We start from the raw sequence: 22,537 nt of genomic DNA, 5'->3' as shown, positions 1-22,537 counted from the left end.
AGGCTGGTGACACACCATCTGGACCAGGTGCTTTCCTTCTTTTGTTTTTCCTGAAGACCTGGCACACATCGTCTTCGCTGATTTGAATTGTAGGTGTGGGGGAGAGAGGGGTTGCTGGAGGTGTGAATGGTTGTGTGGAGGGGTGTTCTGGGCGGGTGTGGGGTGATCGTTCAAAACGACAAAAGAACTCGTTTAAGTCGTCTGCCAGGTGTTGATTCTCCAGAGTGCTGGGGGGTGGTGTTTTGTAGCTGGTGATGTCCTTTAATCCTAGCCACACTGAAGCCGGATCGCTGGAAGAGAATTTGTTCCTGAGCTTGTCAGAATAATTCCTCTTTGCCACTCTGATCTCCTTTTCCAGTGTGTATTTGGCCTGTTTGTACAAGACTTTATCCCCCTTTCTGTGAGCATCTTCTTTGGCCTGACGGAGCTGTCTGAGTTTGGCAGTGAACCATGGTTTGTCATTGTTGTAGAATAGATGAGTCCTGGTAGGAATGCACATGTCCTCACAGAAACTGATATAAGATGTTACAGTCTCTGTGAGCTCGTCCAGGTCATTTGCCGCAGCTTCAAAAACAGTCCAATCAGTCAGGTCGAAACAGGCTTGTAAATCCCGCTCTGTTTCGTTAGTCCATCTTTTAACAGATCTTAATACAGGCTTCGCAGACTTAAGTTTCTGCCTGTAGGATGGAATAAGATGAACCAAACAGTGATCAGAGAGTCCTAAAGCTGCTCGTGGAACCGAGTGATATGCGTCCTTTATTGTTGTGTAACAGTGATCCAATATATTACTGTCTCTGGTGGGACATGTAACATGCTGTCTGTATTTTGGCAGTTCACGGGAGAGATTTGCTTTATTAAAGTCCCCGAGAATGATTAAAACAGAGTCCGGTTGTAGAGTTGTGTTTCTACATTTAATTTTAAGGAATTAAATGATGTATTTCATCTAACTAGGAGAAGTTAGATGTGTATAGATATACATATATGTGTGTATAGGAGCCTCTTGGGACTTTTCTCGAGTGAGAGCATGATGCTTTACCTCTCTTCCTCTGAGGAGGTTGAGGTGATCAACACCCAACCGTGTTCCAGCTCCTCATTTAGGGAGCATCACTTCTCGAACTCCCCATAATATTGGAGTCAAAGTTGTGCTCCCGGGCCAAAGGCTTCTAGCAGAAGGCGGAGCTGCGGATCGTCATTCTCGCTGGATAGTCTTTGGCTAAAACGTCCTGCTGCCTATGACCCAGGACTTCTCAAGGGCCGGCCCCTCTGGGGAAAAGCGGCGTACATCGCATTACACGGTGCCCGTCTCTCCTCAGTGCCCTCAGGAGATCAGTCTGCCAACCCTGCCAGTGTTCCAGGGCGCAGCGGTCTCCAGCGAGCGCTTCTCTCAGTTACTTCCGCCTGGAAACGTAGCGGAACTGAGAGGCTCGCCGCCCCTTTGGGGGTCTTTAGAGCAGCTAGAGCGGCCGTCCCCTGCCGGTCTTCCGCTTCAGGGCACCGAGCTAGCAGCTCTAAGCACACCAGAGGCCAGTCTCGAGAGACTGGTTCCCTTTGTAGACTATTTGGCTGCATGGAAACTACTGCCAAATGTGTCTCCATGGGACCTGCATACTGTAGAGAGAGGCTACAGAATCTAGTTTGGTTCTCCTCCGCCTCATTTCAACGGGGTGAATCCCACTCTGGTGGGCCCTGAACAGGCTCTGGTAATGGAATGAGAAGTAGAGTACTCTCTTGGTCCCTCCTCATGAAAGAGAGTCTGGGTTCTACAGCCGGTACCTCATAGTTCCCAAGAAGGATGGAGGATTGCGTCCCATTTTAGATCTGCGTCAGTTGAACCGCTCAGTCAGCAGACTGAAGTTCAAGATGCTCAAAACTCAAACAGGTAAGTATCTCAGATCAAGTCCGAGGACTGGTTTGTCACGTTAGATCTAAAAGACGCATACTTCCACGTCTCCATCCTTCCCACTCACAGGAATTCCCTGAGGTTTGCTTTTGGGGGCAAAGCTTACCAATATCGGGTTCTTCCCGTTGGCCTTGCACTCTCACCCCTCACTTTTACATCAACGATTGGTTGATTCTAGCTCAATCGGAGCAGCTGGCGATTCGACATCGAAGTGTCGTTCTCACGCACTTGAAAGAGCTGGGGTTGAGACTGAACGCCAAGAAAAGTGTGCTTTCTCCAGTACAGAGAACCACTTATCTAGGCTTGCTGTGGGAACCCGACCACGATGCAGGCATGCATGTCCCCTGCTCGGATCGAGTCGATCCTCACGTCAGTCAAGAGAATGAAAGAAGGCCAGTCACTCACTGTCAAGCAGTTTCAGAGACTGCTGGGTCTGAGAGCAGCTGCGTCCAACGTGATACCTTTTGGCCTGCTGTACATGACACCCCTGCAGTGGTGGCTCAAGACCAAGGGCTTCTCTCCGAGGGGAAAACCAGTCCGCACTTTCAAGGTCACAAGACGATGTATACGTGCCTTAGGCATGTGGAGGAAACCTTGGTTCTTGTCCCAGGGCCCGGTGTTGGGAGCTCCTTGTCACCATGTAACACTAGCAACGGACGCGTCCCTCACCAGTTGGGGAGCGGTCATGAGTAGCCACCCTGCCTACGGTCTGTGGATTGGCTGGAGATGCTGGCCGTGTTTCGAGCACTCATACACTTCCTCCCAGACCTAAGAGACCACCACGTGTTGTGCGCACCGACAGCACGTCGGTGGTCTCGCACATAAACCACCAGGGAGGTCTGCGGTCGTGACCCTTGTACAAGCTGGCGCACCAGATCCTTGTGTGATATATTTACGGTAAATTTCCTACCGTAAATATATCAAAACTTAGTAATGTACATTGCTAAGAACTTCATTTGAACAACTTTAAAGGAGATTTTCTCAATATTTAGATTTTTTTGCACCCTCAGATTCCAGATTTTCAAATAGTTGTATCTCAGCCAAATATTGTTCTATCCTAACAAACCATACATCAATGGAAAGATTATTTATTCAGCTCTCAGATGATGTATAAGTCTGGTTTTGTGGTCCAGGGTCACATATAACAGTAATAGTGAGTGTGATGAGCGGCTCACTCTGAACTGCGTGTGATCTGATGGTCCTCCAGTCCTGTGCGCTCGTGTCTCTGTAGTGGATGATGTAGTAGCTGATGGGGACACCTCCATGAGAGTCGGGCTTCATGAAGGAGACGGTGGCGAGACGCTGGGAGACAGCGGTGAGGCGAACGGAGTACGGGTGCGACGGAACGTCTGTGAACAAACACAAACATGATGATGCTTTTGAATAAACATGAATTAATATTTGCTAGAGAAGCAACACTTTAATGGAGGAAGGTCACATTTCAACTCAAAATCAAACATTATAGTGCTTAATACATTACACTTAATACAGTCACAACTAAAAAAGTATTTAATTCTGAACATCGTCTGCACCTTCAGCTCAGAGCTTTATCTGTATTATAGATGTAAAGTGTGTGTGACCGGCAGCTTTATTCATTTTGTATGAAATAAAGAGTCCGACAGACTTTTCATCCTGTGATAAAACGCAGCTGCGAAATAAACAGATGACTGAGCATCAGATAAACTGCGGACTGGAGAAACTCAGAATGCATCATCATTTGTGCTGCTGCCGTGTTAGTGAGTGACGAGAGCCAAGAGCCATCGCTCAACAGGAAGCAGGCCGCAGCTCAACTTCCTGAACATCCTTGAAGAAGAATCACTGGTCATAAAAGACATTCGTCATTGTAAGAGCAAATGCTTCAAACTCTGCTATAAGGCCATTTCTGTCATCTTTAAAGCATCCCAACTGTTACGTGAGTTACTGTTTGTTTATTTAACAAAATATATAAAAAAAACACTCTGTGCATGTAAATGAAGATGTTTTTGACCTTTTTAAGATGAAAAAGCCCACAAAATGTCAAAGATAAATGAATTTCAAAAGCTCCCCAGCAATTAACAGAAATATCACATATGAAGCAATGGATAAAAGTAGAGATATTTCATTTTGCTACATGAGCAAAATGTCACTTTCAGAGAATGGCATATAAAATATGTATAAAATAGATATCTAAAAAATTTATAAATCTTTTTTAATATTTGTGTTTAATATTTGCACCCCATACCTTGTGGATTGCATGCTATTTTATTTCTTGAATGCAGGATTTATGTGCGTGTGTGTGTGCGCGTGTGTACTCTCTCGGGCTGGATGAAGTCCTCTCTGAAGTGAACTGCAGCTCTTCATGGCATATTAAGCAGCTCTACAGTAAATGGGACAGTACTCTGGTATATTAGCGAGCTCTCTAGTAAATCACGCAGCACTACACAAGATTAGCTTCAGTTAAATTAGCAGTGGCTAGATGGGAAGGACATACTGTTATGGAAAATTTCAATAATACATCAGTGCACTGGACATGACAACAGGTTTAAATCAAACACAAACCAGTTTCTCGGGTCAACATGTTACCGCATCTCCAACCAAATGTACTCTGATATTATATGAAGAACAGAGAAAATAAGATCTAGAAACATCCTTAGAGTCAACATGAAATGCTTACAAACACTAAGTAATAACCCGGGTAACAAATTTAGGTTAGACAAACGTAGTGGGAACATTTTTGTTTCTAAAATGTTAAAAAGTTTTCTTTTTCTTTCTTTTACGCTTAAAATTTTGGTGAAACTATGTGCTAACCAGCACCTTTTGTTTTGGATGTTTTTTTATTATTTATTATTAATTAGTTTCACCATAAACCTTCCCTGGTCAACCTGCAACATATTATACAATTAAAAATAAAAAAAAATTAATTAATGAATAAATAAATAAATAACTACAACTTTAACTAAAATTATAATAAAAATGGAAAATAAAATAAATAAAAAGTTTATAAACGTTATATAGAGATACTTAAAACAAACACAAACAAATAAATAAACAACTAAAACTTTAAATGAAAATGAAAAATAGAAAAATAAATCCTAATTCATAATATTAATAAAAATAAATAAAAAAAAAACTTTCTAAAAATGTTCTACTAACTCTATTTTCACCCAAATTGTAACATTATTTGAACATTTATTTTTAATATTCTAAGAACTTTAAAATGTCCAATTTTCTCACGGTAATTATAATGTTTTTTAAAGGTTACATAAGCATTTCTTACTGCATTCAACTAACTTTATTTATTATCAAAATAGAACGTCACTTAAATTTTTTTTTTTTATTCTAAGAATGTTAAAATGTGCAGTTTTCTTGTCGTGATTATAACGTTATTTAAAGGTTATAAAAATGTTGCTTAGAACGTTCAACAAGTTAAAATAACAAATACAATCCAAGAATGCTGATCTAATAACATTGTATCTCAATGTTATGAGAATGTATATCAAATATTAATAATGTTATACAAACGTTCCATAAACATTAAGAATGTTTTGTCCTGACATATATAGAACTAAAAAAATAAAAATAAAAATATGTGAAAAAACATTAGTGAAACGTTCCCTGTTAGCTGTGAAGAGAAAACAAATCCGAATATATATAGAGTTCTGTTGGTGGATGTCTAGTTTACTTCCTACTAAGTTCTTTAAACAAATCTGTAAATATCTTTCAAAGACCAGGATCAAAAATTAAAAAGTGTATTTTGGTCAAGAGAAGTTTGGTGTTACTGGTAAACACAGACCTGCCTGTGCTAATATAAACTCCTGGTATCGAGCGCCGATGTTGTTTCTGGCTGTGCAGTTGTAGCGTCCAAAATCCCTGTCGGACACTGGAGTGACCTGTGGATCGACACAAACCAGAGGTGAGGAGAATGAGAAATGAGCGCGAGAATATGGCAAGGGATTTTTTTTTGTATGTGCTAACCAGCACTTTTTGTTTTGGATGTTTTTTTTTATTAATTAGTTTCACCAGAAAGACTTCCCTTGTAAACCTGCTTCACCAGAAAGATCATGCAAAATTAATAAAAACTACACAGATATATTTAAAACAATCAAAAATATAATATAATAAAATAACAATGGAAAATCTAAAAATAAAACCTAAAACTACAATAATATCTCAATGATTCTAAAATAAAACTGGTCCCAAACCAGCACCAAACTAGAACTAAAGACTTGAAACACTCTTCACAAGACGCTTACGTTTTTAGTTACACAAGCTCAATTTTACACATTATTTAACTCAATTTTACACATTTTAATTCTTAAATGCACCAAATTGAGTCAATTAATTAGCAATAATACAGCATGAACCACCTTTTACGGTTAGTTAGTTATTTTGTTTTTTCAGATCAGCTACTGTCATGGCTGAGCAATGTAAAGAGAGTACTAAAACCTCTAGAAGCGATCGGCCATCTGCGCTGTGAATGCGGATGTTGCTGGTTCCCTGGCTGGAGATGGTGAAGCGGTCTCGTCTCCACAGCATGGTCGCCGGAGGGTTGGACTTCACATCACAGCTGATGTTCACCGGGTTTCCCTCCCATGAGTAGAAGATGGTTTGATTGGTCTGGAACTTCGGCGCATCTGGCGAAAGAAAAACAAATAAAACTGGAGGTTGGCAATGTTATCCTACGGAATGAAATGTTGACAAAAGAATCTGAAGCAATAAAAATGTTGGAAGGTCCAAGGTCCTCAAAATCCAGCTGATCAACCATCTACACTTAAAAATAAAGGTGCTTAAAAGGTTCTTCACAGCGATGCCATTTTTGGTTCCACAAAGAACCATTCAGTCAAATGTTCTTTAAAAAACATCTCTTTCTTACCTTTTTTAATCTGAAGAACCTTCTTTCACCACAAAGAAGCTTTTGTGAAACAGAAAGGTTCTTCAGATGTTAAAGGTTCTTTATGGAACCATTTAGACAAAAAAGGTTCTTCTATGGCATCGTGAAGCACCTTTATTTTAAGAGTGTACACTGTAAAGAGTGAACAGAAAACCAGCCATTAGAAGATTGTTATGGAATTAAAAATAAAGATCCTTTAAAATGTCTTCCATCAGGGCTTCATCATAAGCATAATAACTATAATGCTGTTGTATTCCACAATTAAGTTGCTTTGGATAAAAGCATCTTCTAAATGGATAAATGTAAATGTAAACATACCATTATACTAAAATAACACTTGCTATATAGACATAAAACAAAACTATATAGACATAAAAAATTATAAAAATGGCAAAAACACAATAACTTACTAAATTACTAAAACATTAATAACAAAAAAAGGAAATAATAAAAACAAAAAGTTAAAAATATTAATGAAAAACTATAATAAAATTGAATATCTATAATAAAATAACACCAGCCTGAACTACTTGAATTTCTTTCCATGCACTGGGGAATGCTGATGTGAATCATGCACATAAAACAGCCTTTAGAGGATATAGTATTGATTGCAACAAGGAAAGATGTTACAGTCTCACTCCATTATGTGTCAGATGCGTCTACAGTAAACAGAGTCATAAAGACGAAATGCATTTTTCGCCAAAACTTCAGTTTTAAGCATCGAGGGCGTCTGCATTCATACGGCATTATTCCTGCTTTACACCGACTAGAAGGCTTCCATTAGAGAGATTGATGCCGGGTCGTCCGTCACATCTGAGGAGCAGCGCAGAGACGAGCCTGTACTAAATAAATGAGTTCATTAGCATCCAGTAACGCTCGACTGCCTCCTGCCACGCTTATTCACAACGTCCTTTTTCACACACTGGCCGTGAACCTCTAAGCGCATGACATGAAGACACTCCAGCTGCACGTCGATGTCAAGGTCAGCACGTGCATTCAGGGACACGAGGAGCTTTATTAGCATCTCATCGCATTTGTCCGATTGTGACACATGCAGCATTAAACACGACTGACGTGCAATGATATCCTAATGAATGAAATGCAGACAAAAGAAGTTGAAGCAATAAAAAGAGATACAGGAAACAAGTGACCTCAACAACGTGTTGGTATTTCAGGAGACAGACCTGCAAATTAATAAGAACCTGAGGAATTAATTACTTAGGAAGAATGCCTTCCATAATTGGCTCCGTAGAAGGTTTTTTTTTTATTTTTTTTAGGCCAATCAAGAAAAATTGTGAGGTAAAATAATTATGAGAGCAAGAGACACTTTGAAAAGGCCACAGAGAAAGAGCGTTGGGTGTAATGCATTACCAAATAATTAGTTACTGTAATCTGATTACTTTTATAGATTACTCTAAATTGTTCAGTAATATAATTAGAGTTACTTCTGATGTAATACTGTAGAGACTACAGAACAATTCTATGTAAAACGATAGTGAATTTAACATTAAAATTTAACATGTTATGTTTTTAATGCAGCCTTGACCCTTTAAATACTTTGGTCAGTTTAAGAATAATTTATGTGACTTTATATTATTTATTTGCAAAAATTTAAAGAGCAGTCCATGTCTATCCATGCATTGCTAGATATAGAATATAAAAACAATTAGTAATAAGTAATGCGCTACCTTTTAGAAAGAGTCATTTGCAATCCAAGTTGAGGATGCAATGAATTTACCCAGTTGAGTAACTTACCCAACACTGACAACAATGCTATGGTATATTTGTAGTTGGTGTGAATGTGTGCATTTTGTGCATCTTACACTCGATATCCAGGAACATGCTCTTCTGATGGCCCCCGATCCTGCTGAGAGCTTCACAGTCAAATCGGCCCCAGTCTGAGAGTCGAACGCCGCTGATGGTCAGCATGGATTTTCCGTGGCGTCCGCGCACTTCCACACGGCCGTCCTGACTCTACATAACACAAACACATCAGTGAAACAAACACTGCCACTGTCATGCACACACAGACAGACACAAGCACAATCATTGACATACTATTATAGTTGTTATAAATATATTTATTTTTACTTTTTTATATTATTTGCTGTTTTGAAATTAATTTTTTTGGTTTATATAATTTGTGTTCATTTTTATTTCGATTGTAGTTTTATTTAAGGGTGTTCCAGGTGTTTGCAAGGACATATCTACAGTATATGGTTACTATAGTGTTTTATTTAGTTGCCAGGGTGTTTCTGTGCGGTTACCAGGAGTTTGCTAGGACATATGGTTACTAATGTGCTCTGAGTAGTTGCTAGGGTGTTCTAGGGATTTGCTGGGGCATATGGTTACTAATGTGTTCTGAGCACTTGCTAGGGTCTTGCTATGCGGTTGTTAGGGTGTTCTAGGTGTTTGCTAGGATGTATAGTTACTAAAGTGTTCTTAGCACTTGCTAGGGTGTTGCTATGTGGTTGCTAGGGTGTTCTAAGTGTTTGCTAGTATTTATAGTTACTAAAGTGTTCTGAGTAGTTATGCGGTTGCTAGGGTGTTCTAGGTGTCTGCTAGGGCATGAAGTTGCTAAGGTGTTCTGAATAGTTGCTAGGGTGTTGCTATGCGGTTGCTAGCGTGTTCTAGGTGTTTGCTAGGATGTATAGTTACTAAAGTGTTCTGAGCAGTTGCTAGGGTGTTGCTATGTGGTTGCTAGGGTGTTCTAGGTGTTTGCTAGGATGTATAGTTACTAAAGTGTTCTGAGCAGTTGCTAGGGTGTTGCTATGTGGTTTTTAAGATGTTATGAGTGACTTTTAGAATGATGCCATGCGGTTGTTCTAGGTGTTTGCTAGAGCATTGCTATATGGTTACTAAGGTGTAAAAATACACAGTTGCATGTGAACAAACCAAGTAAAAAGACCAAATGAGCTACAATGAAAATAAATGCAGCACTTTCTGACTGTAATGCGGTCACACTATCTGTGCTCGCGTGAGATAGGGAACTTTGAATATAAAGGGATTAGATGGAGTCCGTCCCCCAACGCCCACTTTAACGATCAGTGTTCTTCGCCTTCCCTGAAAAATCAATATGTGTCCACCCTCCGCTTGATGCCTCGCGGTCTAGAGTGCAGCACTAGCTTCAGCGCCTGACAGTCCTACAGCGGCTGTGTGTTTTATTTGACAGGGATTGTTATTGTGGGCTAGCAGATGACCCGCAGGCTTTCCTCCCTTCACACTAATGCATGAGATTCATTTTTACATGGACAGTGAGAGCAGACGCACCTGAGCCTGGTGTTTCACGCCTGGCGAACAGGACGCAAACACATATACACATGTAAACGCACAAAAACACATTTACTGAAGAAAATATTACTGGAGTTTGACTGTGTGTTGTGGGTGGTTGCTATGCCCTTACTAGAATGTTATGAGTGGATTTCAGTGTGTTTCTATGTGGTACTTTGTAGATGTTGGCTAGGGAAAATCTATATGGTAGCTAAGGCGTTCTAAGCGGCTAGGGTGTTGTCAGTGTTTTTATAGTGTGTTGTTCTGCAGATGTTAGGGTGTTCTGCCAGGGGATTTCTATATGGTTACTAAGGTGTTCTTAATAGTTGCTAGGGTGTTTTTATGTGGCTGCTGGGTTGTAAGGTGTATGCAAGGGAATTTTTCTATGGTTGCTAGGGTGTTATGAGTGGTTATTATAGCGTGTTGCTAAGCGGGTTCTAGGGTGTTCTAGGTGTCTGCAAGGGGATTTCTGTATGGTTACTAAGGTGCTCTGAATAGTTGCTAGGGTGTTGTTAGGTGGTTGCTAGGTGTCTGCAAGGAAATTTGTATATGGGTACTAAGGTGTTCTGAATAGTTGCTAGGGTGTTGTTAGGTGGTTTCTAGGGTGTTCTATGTGTCTGCAAGGGGACATATATATGGTTGCTAGGCTGTTAAGAGTGTTTTTATAGTGTGTTGCCAAGCGGTTGCTAGGGTGTTCTAGGTGTCTGCAAAGGAATTACTATATGGATACAAAGGCGTTCCGAATATAACCCTTGCTAGGGTGTTCTGAATAGTTGATAGGTAATTGTTTTTAGTGTGTTGCTAAGTTACGGCTATAATTAAGCTGTTCTGAATAGTTACTAGGGTGTTACTATGTTTTCTAGAGTGTTATGAGTGTTTTTCATGATGTGTTGCTAAGCTGTTTCTAGGGTGTTTGCTAGGGCATATCTATTCAATTACTAAGTGGTTCTGAGTAGTTGCTAGGGTGTCATAAATTGGTTGCTAGGGTGTTCTAGGTGTTTATAAGGGAATGTCTATATTGTTGTTGGGGTGTTATGAGTGGGTTTAATAGTGTGTTGCTAAGTAGTTGCTATGGTCTTCAAGCAGTTTCCCAGGAAACATCTATATGGTTGCTAAGGTGTTCTGTTTACCAGCTATGGTGTTGCTATGCGGTTGCTAGGTTGTTCTAGGTGTCTGCCAGGGCATCTCTATATGGTTATTAATGTGTTCTGAGTAGTTGCTAGGGTGTTGCTATGTGGTTACTAGGGTGTTCTAAGAGTTTGCTAGAGCAGTGCTGTATGGTTGCTAAGGTGTGGGTTTTGATACACTGCTCTGCGTTTGCGAGTATGTTGTACAGTAGATGTTTGGTATGAGCACTACTACTAGTAATGATTGAATTAGTAAATGACACAGCATTAATTTTTTTACTCAAAAGCACATATACACAAACATACAACCAATGGTGCATGTGAACTCAAACACATGAATATAAACTACAGAATCTCTCACAAACATCCCTGCATAAAATTACAACGCGTAGTGAAAAACCACCTTTCCGAATGTAAAAAAAAAACAACTAATAAAATCAGCTGGCAGAATCATATTTCTCATTTTGTGGTGTTACGACCTCCAAATTCAAATTATATCGGAGAGCTGGCCTGTAAGCAGATATCAGAAACTGATCAGTGAGTAAAAACCGCAGACACACACTGCCTTTCTGTGTGTGTGTGTGTGTGTGTGTGTGTACACGTCTGACACCATCTCGCCTTGGGCAGATGCTTCCTGACTGTTTGATTTGCTACTGAAATATCTGTGAGACGACACAACCACAGCATACTGAGAGAGAAAAGAGGACGAAAGAGGAGCGAATGGACTGACAGACAGACAGATAGACAGATAGATAGATGGGTGGACAGACAGAAAAAAAAGACAGACAGACAGACAGACAGATAGACATACAGACAGACAGACAGACAGACAGATAGCCAGATAGACAGACAGACAGTCAGACAGACAGACAGACAGATAGACAGACAAACAGAGAGCCAGACAGACAGATAGACAGGCAGGCAGACAGACAGACATACTGATATACAGATAGACAGACAGATAGACAAACAAACAAACAGACAGACAGACAGACAGACAGACAGGTATTTGATTCTGCTCATTTGGTTCATCAGCTCCATGAGTTTCTCATGCGTCTCAGACTCCTGCTGTACAGTGTGTTCATCATCAGCTGCTGCAGGATGCTCTTCTGCTGGAGGGAAATGAGTGGAAACGAGAGGCATGGCCGACATAGACGACTGAATACCAGTGATTATCTACACAACGCTGAACAGGACTGTGAGGAGCTGTCATGTACCTGAGTCCTGTAATGATGAAATCATTAGAAATGCTGCCTGTGCTAATGATAATGGAACAGGAAGAGCTACACGATCACTGTACCGCATCAATACTGCAGGTGAGATTTAAAGGGATAGTTCACCCAAAAGTGAACAGTTGTGGTTAATTTACTCTCCCTCATGGCCACCCAAGATGTAGGTGACATTTTTCTTCAGTAGAACAGTAAAGAACATTTTTAGCTGAAACCGTGATCCTTGGTGATTCATTTAATGCAAGTCAATGGCTTTCGGCACTTTGAGAGTCAAAACAGACATATACAGGCAGCATAAAATTAATTCCCATGGCTCCTTATGATTTATTGAGGTCTTATGAAGCGAAATGATCAGTCAGTGCAAGAAACTGATTATTATTTACAAAATTATTACCTGTAATCCAGAGCCTCAACAGAATTTTTCTGTGAACTGATTCTTTCAGAAAGATTCTTTCTTTCTTTCAAGTTGACTAGTTTGTCACACAATGGTGTAACATATTTGCAGTTATATTAGCACAAATAATGAAGTCTAAAGCATATTAAGTGAATAAACTAGCCTTCATCAGCTCAACTTTTTAAATAAACCATGAGAAACTATAAAAACATTCATTCGTCCCTTCATTCAGGTGTTGGATTCACTCATGCTCATATCAGCGGCTTGAACTGTTTCCTCAGTTCAGTGACTGTTGGAAGAACTGGAGCATTGAATCAGTTCATTAATCACTGGATCAGATGCGCCGCTATTTTGGCTCATTTCCAGTCGGAGTGACTGTCAGGCGTCTGAAAGTGAGTTTGATTTAGTAACTTGTAGATTTGTGCTGCTCAAACTAATTCAGATGATTCAGTCTGATTTGATTAACCAGAATGATTTGTTCAACTGAACCGTTTGTCTGAGGCTGTGGATTACAGGTAATAATGTAGTAAATAATGTTCAGTTTCTTGCACAGACCGATCGTTTCACTTCGCAAGACCTCAATAAATCATCAGGAGTCACAGGGATTCATTTTGTGTTGCCTATATTTGCTTTTTTGTCTCTCAAAGTCAGAGCCGATCCTCTCTATACGCAGAATACGCAAGCTGCGTAGGGCCCCTGAAACCGCAAATTTTCATTTTTAATTGAACTATCCCTTTAAAGGGCTAGTTCAGCTAAAAACAAAAACTCTGCCATTATTTACTCACGCTAATGTAATTTCAAACCTAAATGATAGATGAGAGATCTTCAGTTTTGGATGAGTTGCATCAGATCTGTGTGTTATTCACCTTATCTCCATCTGTGAACGTCTGTCCATCACTGGCTCTCCTCCATGAGATCTCGGGCAGCGGTTCTCCCTCGGCTGTACAGGAGATCATAGCAGCGCTTCCCTCCACAGCCGTCACGTTCCTCAGCTGAGTGATGTGCGGCTGGACTGAACAGACAGACAGACGGGCAAAAGGCTTTGAGTCACTGCAGACGTTTCTGTGAGTTTATGTTTAAGTAATTGCTTTGAATTACACCTCAATATGCCCTAAACACCATGTTCGGTCTGACAGAGCACATCACACTTACACTTAAACAGAAAATTACATTATTAATGCAAATGTAATAAGAATTGCAAAGAACTGAACAGAATTTTTAAAGACATTTAGCGGTATAATGCTCTTAATGATCACAAAAATAATTAGTAATAAAATGCTAAATATATTTTTTAATAATAATGATAATAATAACATTATTTTCTTTATGAAAATGTTTCCCCCCAGTTTGTTATAGTAAATTTTTTTTATGTTTTTTACAATAATAAAACACCTTTAGTTGCTTCATGCTAATTTTTTTTGTTTGTTTGTTTAATTTATAATAAATAAAACCCTTTATTTTCGCTAGGCATTTTCTTTTCCCAGTTAATAATAAAAACCCTTACTTGTCATTATGCAAAATCTTTTTACAATAAAAACATTTATTTTCATTATGCAAAATCTTTTCCTCCAATTTATAATGACAGAAACCTTTTTTATGCATTTATTTTTTACATTTAATAAAACCCTTTTTTTCTCAATTCTTAATAATAAAAAAAATGTATTTAGTTAATGCAAATTTTTATTTTTATGCAATTAATTTTCTTAATTTTCTTTAAGAAAAATCTTTCGAAAACATCTTTATGCTCTTTATGTCTTTCCTGTAGGTGCAATGTCTTCCCCTACATGAACTCTCTCTCAGCCGGAGAGTTTTCACGTTCACATCAGGAAGGTCTTGTTTAATGCTGAACTCACCAATAAACCCTGTTAGAAGTCTGTGTGTGTGTGTGTGTGTGTGTGTCCCACAGATAAGCTGCTCTATGTATCCTTCTTAGTTTTGCCCTAAACACCAGCAGAGTCGAGAGCAAACAAGTTTCATGCATAACAGCCGTTTTTGCTCTCGCACAGAGTGAAGTGACAGTGAAGTGACATACGGCCAAGTATGGTGACCCATACTCTGCATTTAACCCATCCAAAGTGCACACACACAGCAGTGAACACACACACACCGTGAACACACACACCCGGAGCAGTGGGCAGCCATTTATGCTGCGGCGCCCGGGGCAAGCTGAATAAATCCATGCTGGAGTGAATGAAAGCCAGCAGAAAAAGCTCTTCACAGTGCGGGTCTTTGAACAGCGTCTGTAGAGCTCAAGGAGTTATTTGTAGCGGGAGACGCAGCAGAAACTCCCAGAGGCTGCGGAGAGTGAAAGCATGCATCTGCTACATACACACACTCCAGCAAAGACAAACACATCGCTGGAGACGAGCGAGCCGGGAACACTCCAGGAAACATCAACTATGAATTGCTGCTGAAAACACAGTGACGTTTGCATGTAAGAAACTCAGCAAAAGAGGCTGCTGGAGTGTTGCTAAGGTGTTCTGAACGGTGTAACTACACACAACACCCTAGCAACTGCTGAATTACACTCTAGCAACCATCTTGATCACCCTAGTAACCACTTAGAACTGCTGTGGCATCATTCAAGAACATTATTTTGGTGGAAAATGGACAACGATTGATTACACTTTAACCGTTTGTTGACAAGTTAAGCATTATAGTCAGTTTATAAATACTGAAAATGTATTAATTTGTAATTATATAATTATTAATATGTTTAAATTATATGATTAAATAATATTCAATATAAATAAACTGTAATTTTTATCAGGATGTGTATTAGTCAGTGATATTTAATTTTATTATTTACATACCATTATACATTATTAATAAGCTAGTATAACTGTAATAGACTTGTCGTAGCACTTTCATGTTGTTGGTTTTGATTGGTTCTATTGTCCTCATTTGTAAGTCGCTTTGGATAAAAGCGTCTGCTAAATGTAAATGTAATAGCATAAATCAACCCATTTTATATTTACATTTATGCATTTAGCAGACGCTTTTATCCAAAGCGACTTACATTGCATTCAAGTTACAGTTTTTACATTTATCAGCTCTTGCTTTCCCTGGGAATCGAACCCATGACCTTGGCATTGCTAGTGCCATGCTCTACTATTTGAGCTACAGGAAAGCCAATTTTCATAGGTTAAATGAACAACCCACTGTGGTAAGTTAAAATATGACCCATCCATGAGTTGCAAAGCAACCCAAATCGGGTTACTCTCAACCCAGCATTTTTTTGACTGTTCTTTTCCCATATTTTGTGATAATGATGCACTTTCTGCAGGCACAGCAGAATGAATGAAAGTGAAGCTCCTGTCAGTGGCTGTAAACCTCAGCTGTTGACAGTGAACTGATGCTCGAATGTTGTGCTCTTCCTCTCAACATGCTCTCCTGAGAGTGGCGATGGTGTTCAGACGACAGACGACACGCTGTAAACATGAGGACTGTAATGACAGCAAGGTCAGCAGACTCACACTCACACCAAACACAGAGCACCATATGAACCTCAAAACCAGCCAGAGAAACCTGCTGTCATAACGGTCACTGTCAAGAGCAGATGCTTAACCCTAATCCTACTACTAACTCTCAAAAGCACTGTTAGATAACTACAGTAAAAAGTTCCATTAAACTCTATTTGTAAAGATGGACCTTGTGCCCACAGTTGTGTTTGTGAAACGCACCCCAGATTGGTTGCACTATTTGCTCTTAATACAAGGCTAGAAGGTTGTAAGTTTTCAATATGCAGCCTTTGAATGTCCAATAAAAAGTAGCATAGAAAAGTTTTGGTATTTAATCATTTCAGCTTTAAATGAATTATTTTTGACTTGTTTTAATCACGAATACCAAAACATTCAAAATTCAATGAAGTATATTTAGAAGAAATAAACTATTACTAGAAATAAAAATATTAATAGAAACAAAACTATTATTGTTTATCGAAGTAAACAATAAACATTCGCTAACTGAAATAAAATAAAATATCAATTAATAAATATAAATATTAACTAATTGAAATAAGTTTAAGTTGAAACGATACAATTACTAACTGAAAATGATAAAAATAATAACAATAAACAATAAAACTAAAACTTTATAACTAAAAAAAATTAATTAAACCTAAATTGGAATATTTAAAAATAACAAAAATAATAATTATATATATATATATATATATATATATATATATATATATATAAGATGGAATAATAATGTATTAAATAATATTAATATTTACTTGGTTGATTATTACTTTTATTAATAATGCATTATAATTATGAATTATATCCTATAATTACAATTAAATATATTTCAGTATTAATAAACTGTATGGCTGAATATCTGTTGACAGAATGTCCATTTTTTTAATCGATATTAAAGTTATTCTATATTTTAATCTATATTTTTATTTCCATTGTTATCGGAGCATTCCCTAAATATTTATTCCATAAACAAGCTGTGTTTTAACCAGGTTTCTGAGGAGTAAATAACTAATATCTAGCAGTGCCTGACAACTTTATCCTCTTCAGCTGTTAGTGTTTTGTTATCTGGTTTTTGTTTCTCGTCTCTCCCGTGAGTGAACGTCACGTGCGATAAATGTCACAAAGTTACAGCCGTGCTCCCGCTCCATGTTTTACACAACAAAACTCCCGTCCAATACGAGCGTCATACAAACGTGAGTCTGCAGGATCATGATGGCGGAGAATAAATCTCCATACATTTCCATATGACAGACAGGAGGTCCAATCAGAATAATCAGTTTGTGAATATGCACAGCAGCTTCATGAAAACAGAAATTCAATGCGGGTCCCATAAAGAACCTGCTGGAGTTTTTCATGATGATTGAACAGTCTTTCATTTCTCTGAAATGAAATTCGAGATAGCGGCACATTTACTGCGCCGCCGGCGCATCCGAAGATGCATCGCTTAATTTTCTTCAAGAGAATCTGAGTGGAAAGCAACTAAATGGAAAAAGAAAAGAAGAATCGTCTGTACCGCCGTCGTGAGGAAAGACTTCCTTGAGACGTCACAACAAAACACCTTATAAAAATCAATCAACGTGCAAAAGATGCAAATGTTTCCTCACCAAACACTTTGAGGAAGAGCTGGCTCTCGGAGCTCCCAGCCTTGTTACTCGCGCGGCATGTGTACGGCCCACCGTCGCCCTGCCGGATGTTTTTGATGGTCAGCGTGCTTTTGCCCCCATCCAGCGTGTTAAGCACATACTGGTCTGATCGCTCGATCACATGACCCTTCCTGTGGACACAAACCATCAGATGAGATGATTGACTGCAGCTGTGAACACATCTGTAATTGAGTTAACAGCCTATAGAATATGAATCTCTTCCCAGTTCAATTAGTGTGTCTAAATTAATTTGAAGAAAAAAAAAGTCCATCTATCCACGAGTTAATTAATTAGCAAATACTACATGAAAGCATACAGACTCTTAAGGGAAAAACAAACATCTTATATAATGATAAGGAGTAATTTTATGGTAACAACATAAATTAAAAAATATATATGTTGTATTTTAGTTTTTTGAAATGAAATGAATAAATATATGATACATATAAATATGTCCAATATAATTCGTGTTGTGAACATGTGATCAAGACAAGAAATCTCTTCTGCTCACCAAGGTTGCATTTATTTGATTAAAATACAGTAAAAAATTGTTCAATATTATTACAATTTAAAACAGCTGTTCTCTATGTGAATATATGTTCAAATGTAATCCATTCCCATGGGATCAAAGCAGAATTTTCCGAATCATTACATAATGTCACATGATCTTCAGAAATCATTCTAATATGGTGATCTGCTGCTCAAGAAACATTTCTGATTATCATCAATGTTGAAAACAGTTGTGCTGCCCAATCATAAAAATGAAATAAAATAATAAAAAAACAACTGGAAACTGGGGAATCAATGGAATTAACACCTGTAAAGTATGGAGTGCCACAAGGATCTGTCTCAGGCCCTCTGTAATTTTCATTATACATGTTGCCCTTTGGTAATATTATTAGAAAATATGGGATTAATTACCATTGCTATACTGATGATACTCAACTATATATTTCAACAAGACCAGGAGAAACTCCTAAATTATCTAAGCTAACAGAGTGTGAAATGTAAAAATGTGAAAGATTAGATGACCACTACAATTTTCTTAAATTCGGTCAAGACAGAGATATTACTTATTGGACCAACAAATAGTACACAGAATCTCTTAGTTTACAGTTTGCATCTAGATGGATGTACTGTTGCTCTGCCGTCAAAAATGCGGGTGTTATGTTATACAGAAGAAAATTTCATGTTACAAAAACAACATTCTTCCATTTTAGAAACACTGCCAAGCTACAGAACATGTTACCAGTTTCTGATGCAGAAAAGCTATGCATTCATGACCTCAAGACTGGACTATTGTAATGCACTGCTAGGTGGTTGTCCTGCATCTTCAATAAACAAGCTACAGATAGTCCAAAATGCAGCGGCTAGAGTCCTTACCAGGTCAAGAAAATATGATTATATTACCCCAATTTTACAATCTCTACACTGGCTACCTATTAAGTTCCTTATCAGTTACAAAATATTACTACTTGCTTATAAGGCCCTAAATGGTTTAGCTCCTGCATACCTAACTCGTCTTTTATCACGCTATGCAATCCATCATTCAATGCATCCTTGCTGAATAAAATAATTAATTAAAATAACCCTGCTTTTTAGTTAAACTAAGAGTTTCTGAGTTTAAGCTACAAAAAGTACAGAGACAAAAGAACACTAACTATAGAAATGAAGATTCACATTGCTAACGATTCAGTCACAATAATAAGGCCACAATTATGGGAAGTGAGCGCAGGTCTCTGTTCAGAGACACAATTAGTTGCTGGGCCATCAGGAAAAACAAAGAAACACAGACCCAATTAGACTTTAACAAGCTAACGAAGCAATCGTAAAGTGCAGAGACTCAATGAAACACACTGAGCAAAGAGTTCAGAGGAATGATAATCGAAAATGACAATTCTGTCATGATTTACTCAGAGTCATTATCCAGTGAAAATGAAGAGAACATCTGCTCAACACCTCCTTTTGTGTTCCACAGATGCAAATGTCATAAATCAACATGAGGGCAAGTAAATGATGACAAAATTGTATAAAAAAAATGGATTTGAGAAAACAAAAAAGACAGAATGCATATATTTATGAGAAAATGCCCTTTTAAATCTTTATTGTGCTGTAAATACTATAGAATTGGATAATAGCATCATTTCTTGATTTTTACTAATGAAATTAACAATGTCTGTTAAATCGAACAGCATTTAAAATGTTAATTTGTGACTCTACACAGTATCTTCATAGCAGCAAACTTATGTGATATGACTCACATAACACACTTTAACATCTCTGCTGTTAATAACTGTAATTTTGAAGTTTGAGTGAATTAAAGAGAAATTTGTTTGGTAAAAATCCCTCATATTTAATGCACTTTAATTTCAGCAATTTAGAAAACTACCATGCCAATCACAAATCGGTGAAAACTAATAGTGCTGCACTTTGTGCTTGTAATATTCAGACTGATGGTTTCAGACGTTATAACTTCACTCCCACTGAAGACCTCTGGACCTTCTTGTTCACCCTGATTCAATCCCATCCGTGAGAAACACAAAAGCCTTCATTCTGACTGTCGATTTAACACAATAATTTGGCTCAGACCTGTCTGTCATCTTACACTGATGAAGTTATTGATGCAGGACGACTGACTGTGTGATGAAGCCCATTAGAATGCGGTTACATGAGCCTAAAATAAAAAATATGACGAAAAAAAAATATGCCCCTTTTTTATTTATATCATATGATATAGTTTAGCAATATCACACCAGCAAGGGTGCTGTTTTTCTTCAATATCTGCATCATTGATTTTATACAAAAGTTCAATAAAAGTGTTAAATTTTTGTCGTCAATATTGTCTGTCTTGCTCAATTTTGCAAATAAAAATTTTACAAAACTGTTGTGCCTTTCTGAACGACACGACATTACTGAATGAATACATGGTTTTGAACAAATCGAGCGATATTGAGTGTATTTGATAAATTTTTAATATTGAGAGCTTTCAATTTCTTAAAAATCATTTCATATTCCAATATAACATTTTTAAACACCCATTAAAACCCATTTCTGATAATTATTTATGCACTGTTGAATCAAAATATATCTTCATAAAGCTACGTTTTGTTTATTCAATGTTTTTCTCATTTAACACAACGGTTTTAATTTACTTTATTATATATCATTTTATATATAATTTATGACTATATATATATATATATATATATATATATATATATATATATATATATATATATATATATGGTAGAGTTTGTTTTAATGCACTTAATTTATAAACTGCATATATATATTGCAATGTACAAGTCATGAATTAAATGTCAATTTAATTTCAATGTAAATGTAAATATAAAAAATTTCATGCATTTCTATGAAAGCTATGTTTATATAAAGCTACATTTTGTAATTTCTTTGCTATTCTTTTCTCATTTAACACATTAACTGAACTTTTGTGGGCAATTTCTCAAAATTGATGAATGATTAATTTGCGATTAATTAATAATCATGTAATTAATTCGATTTGAATCTAAAATAACATTTTAATCACTTGACAGCCTTTATATCTCCAGATAGCAATGAGACTATATGGAAAAGAAACCTTTTCACAAGAATTTTCACAAGCATCTACTCTTAGACTTTCACAAAGATCTCAACAACAAAATGTTAAAATCTGCAATGCAACTTCTTCCATCCATGCAGGTCAGTCAGCAAACATTTTACACAGGCACGTTCAATGTCTCCCTCACACAATAGAAAGATCTCAGAGTTTGAACATTTCCGGCCCTCACCTCAGTTATCATGGAAGGCTTTGAACGTCTGATCAAAGCACACATCAGCTCTTCACGGCCCGACGCCACAGCCATTTGCATACAGATAGAATAGATGAATCGAGGACACTGTGCCCTACATACTAGCTGTGATGTCCAGTGCCCTACATACTGCATCTTCAGGGTTTGTCACTCAGCTTTTGGACCAAGCAGCAACATTCAGAGTGTCTCTTGGCAAACATTACTGTTACCCACCAGTACCAGGTCACCTGAGGGTCGGGGGAGCCAGACGTGATGCAGGTGAATGTCACTGACTCCTGGTAGTCGGCGGTGGAGTTGAAAGACTGCTGCGGCACTGACAGAACCGGAGGAACTGAAACGATACCAGACATGCATATTTAAAACTTGTTTCCATGTCTCTCTCAATACAGGTGAAGTCAGATGCTTGCATGTGTTATGTTTGAATGGATGTCTTGACCAGTCAGTCCGCTCTGATTGTGTCTTCACAAGTTTTCTGTCTAAGTGCATATTATATGACTATAAACTGACACGTCTTAATACATGCATATGAGATATCAAAAGTAGTGTGCAAGTGAAGTGGCTCTTTCCATTTTTTTTTTTTTATATTTAAATAAACAATATTTTTATTATATAATAAAAAAAAAATATATATAATGTAATCTAAATAATAATATGTAAATAAATAAATATGTATAAATGTGTACTAAAGTTATGTGATGAAAAGTTAAAAGTGCTATGACCTGATATGTATGTATATACATACATTTTTACACACATTACACACTATCTATTAGGGGTGTAACGATTCACAAAATTCACGGTTCGGTTCGATAC

At 37.7% G+C, this 22,537-nt stretch overlaps 1 protein-coding gene across 1 annotated transcript in view; it reads right to left on the bottom strand.

Moving 5' to 3' along the window:
- LOC306874005 (neural cell adhesion molecule 2-like) overlaps positions 1–22,537 on the bottom strand; it is a gene marked incomplete at both ends in the record, with an annotated part of 225,386 nt that overhangs the window by 24,932 nt on the left and 177,917 nt on the right. Inside the window, 7 exons of the mRNA XM_079423661.1 lie at positions 3,076–3,249; positions 5,673–5,769; positions 6,326–6,513; positions 8,594–8,744; positions 13,657–13,802; positions 17,877–18,046; positions 21,938–22,055. Of these exons, the coding sequence (XP_079279787.1) occupies positions 3,076–3,249; positions 5,673–5,769; positions 6,326–6,513; positions 8,594–8,744; positions 13,657–13,802; positions 17,877–18,046; positions 21,938–22,055 (1,044 nt within the window). The remainder of the gene's footprint in view (positions 1–3,075; positions 3,250–5,672; positions 5,770–6,325; positions 6,514–8,593; positions 8,745–13,656; positions 13,803–17,876; positions 18,047–21,937; positions 22,056–22,537) is intronic.

Source organism: Barbus barbus, assembly GCF_936440315.1.
Source record: "Barbus barbus genome assembly, chromosome: 8".
Classification (NCBI taxonomy): Eukaryota; Metazoa; Chordata; class Actinopteri; order Cypriniformes; family Cyprinidae; genus Barbus; species Barbus barbus.
The sequence above is the reverse complement of the archived record's forward strand: the minus strand, read 5'-3'. Positions and strand labels throughout refer to the sequence as shown.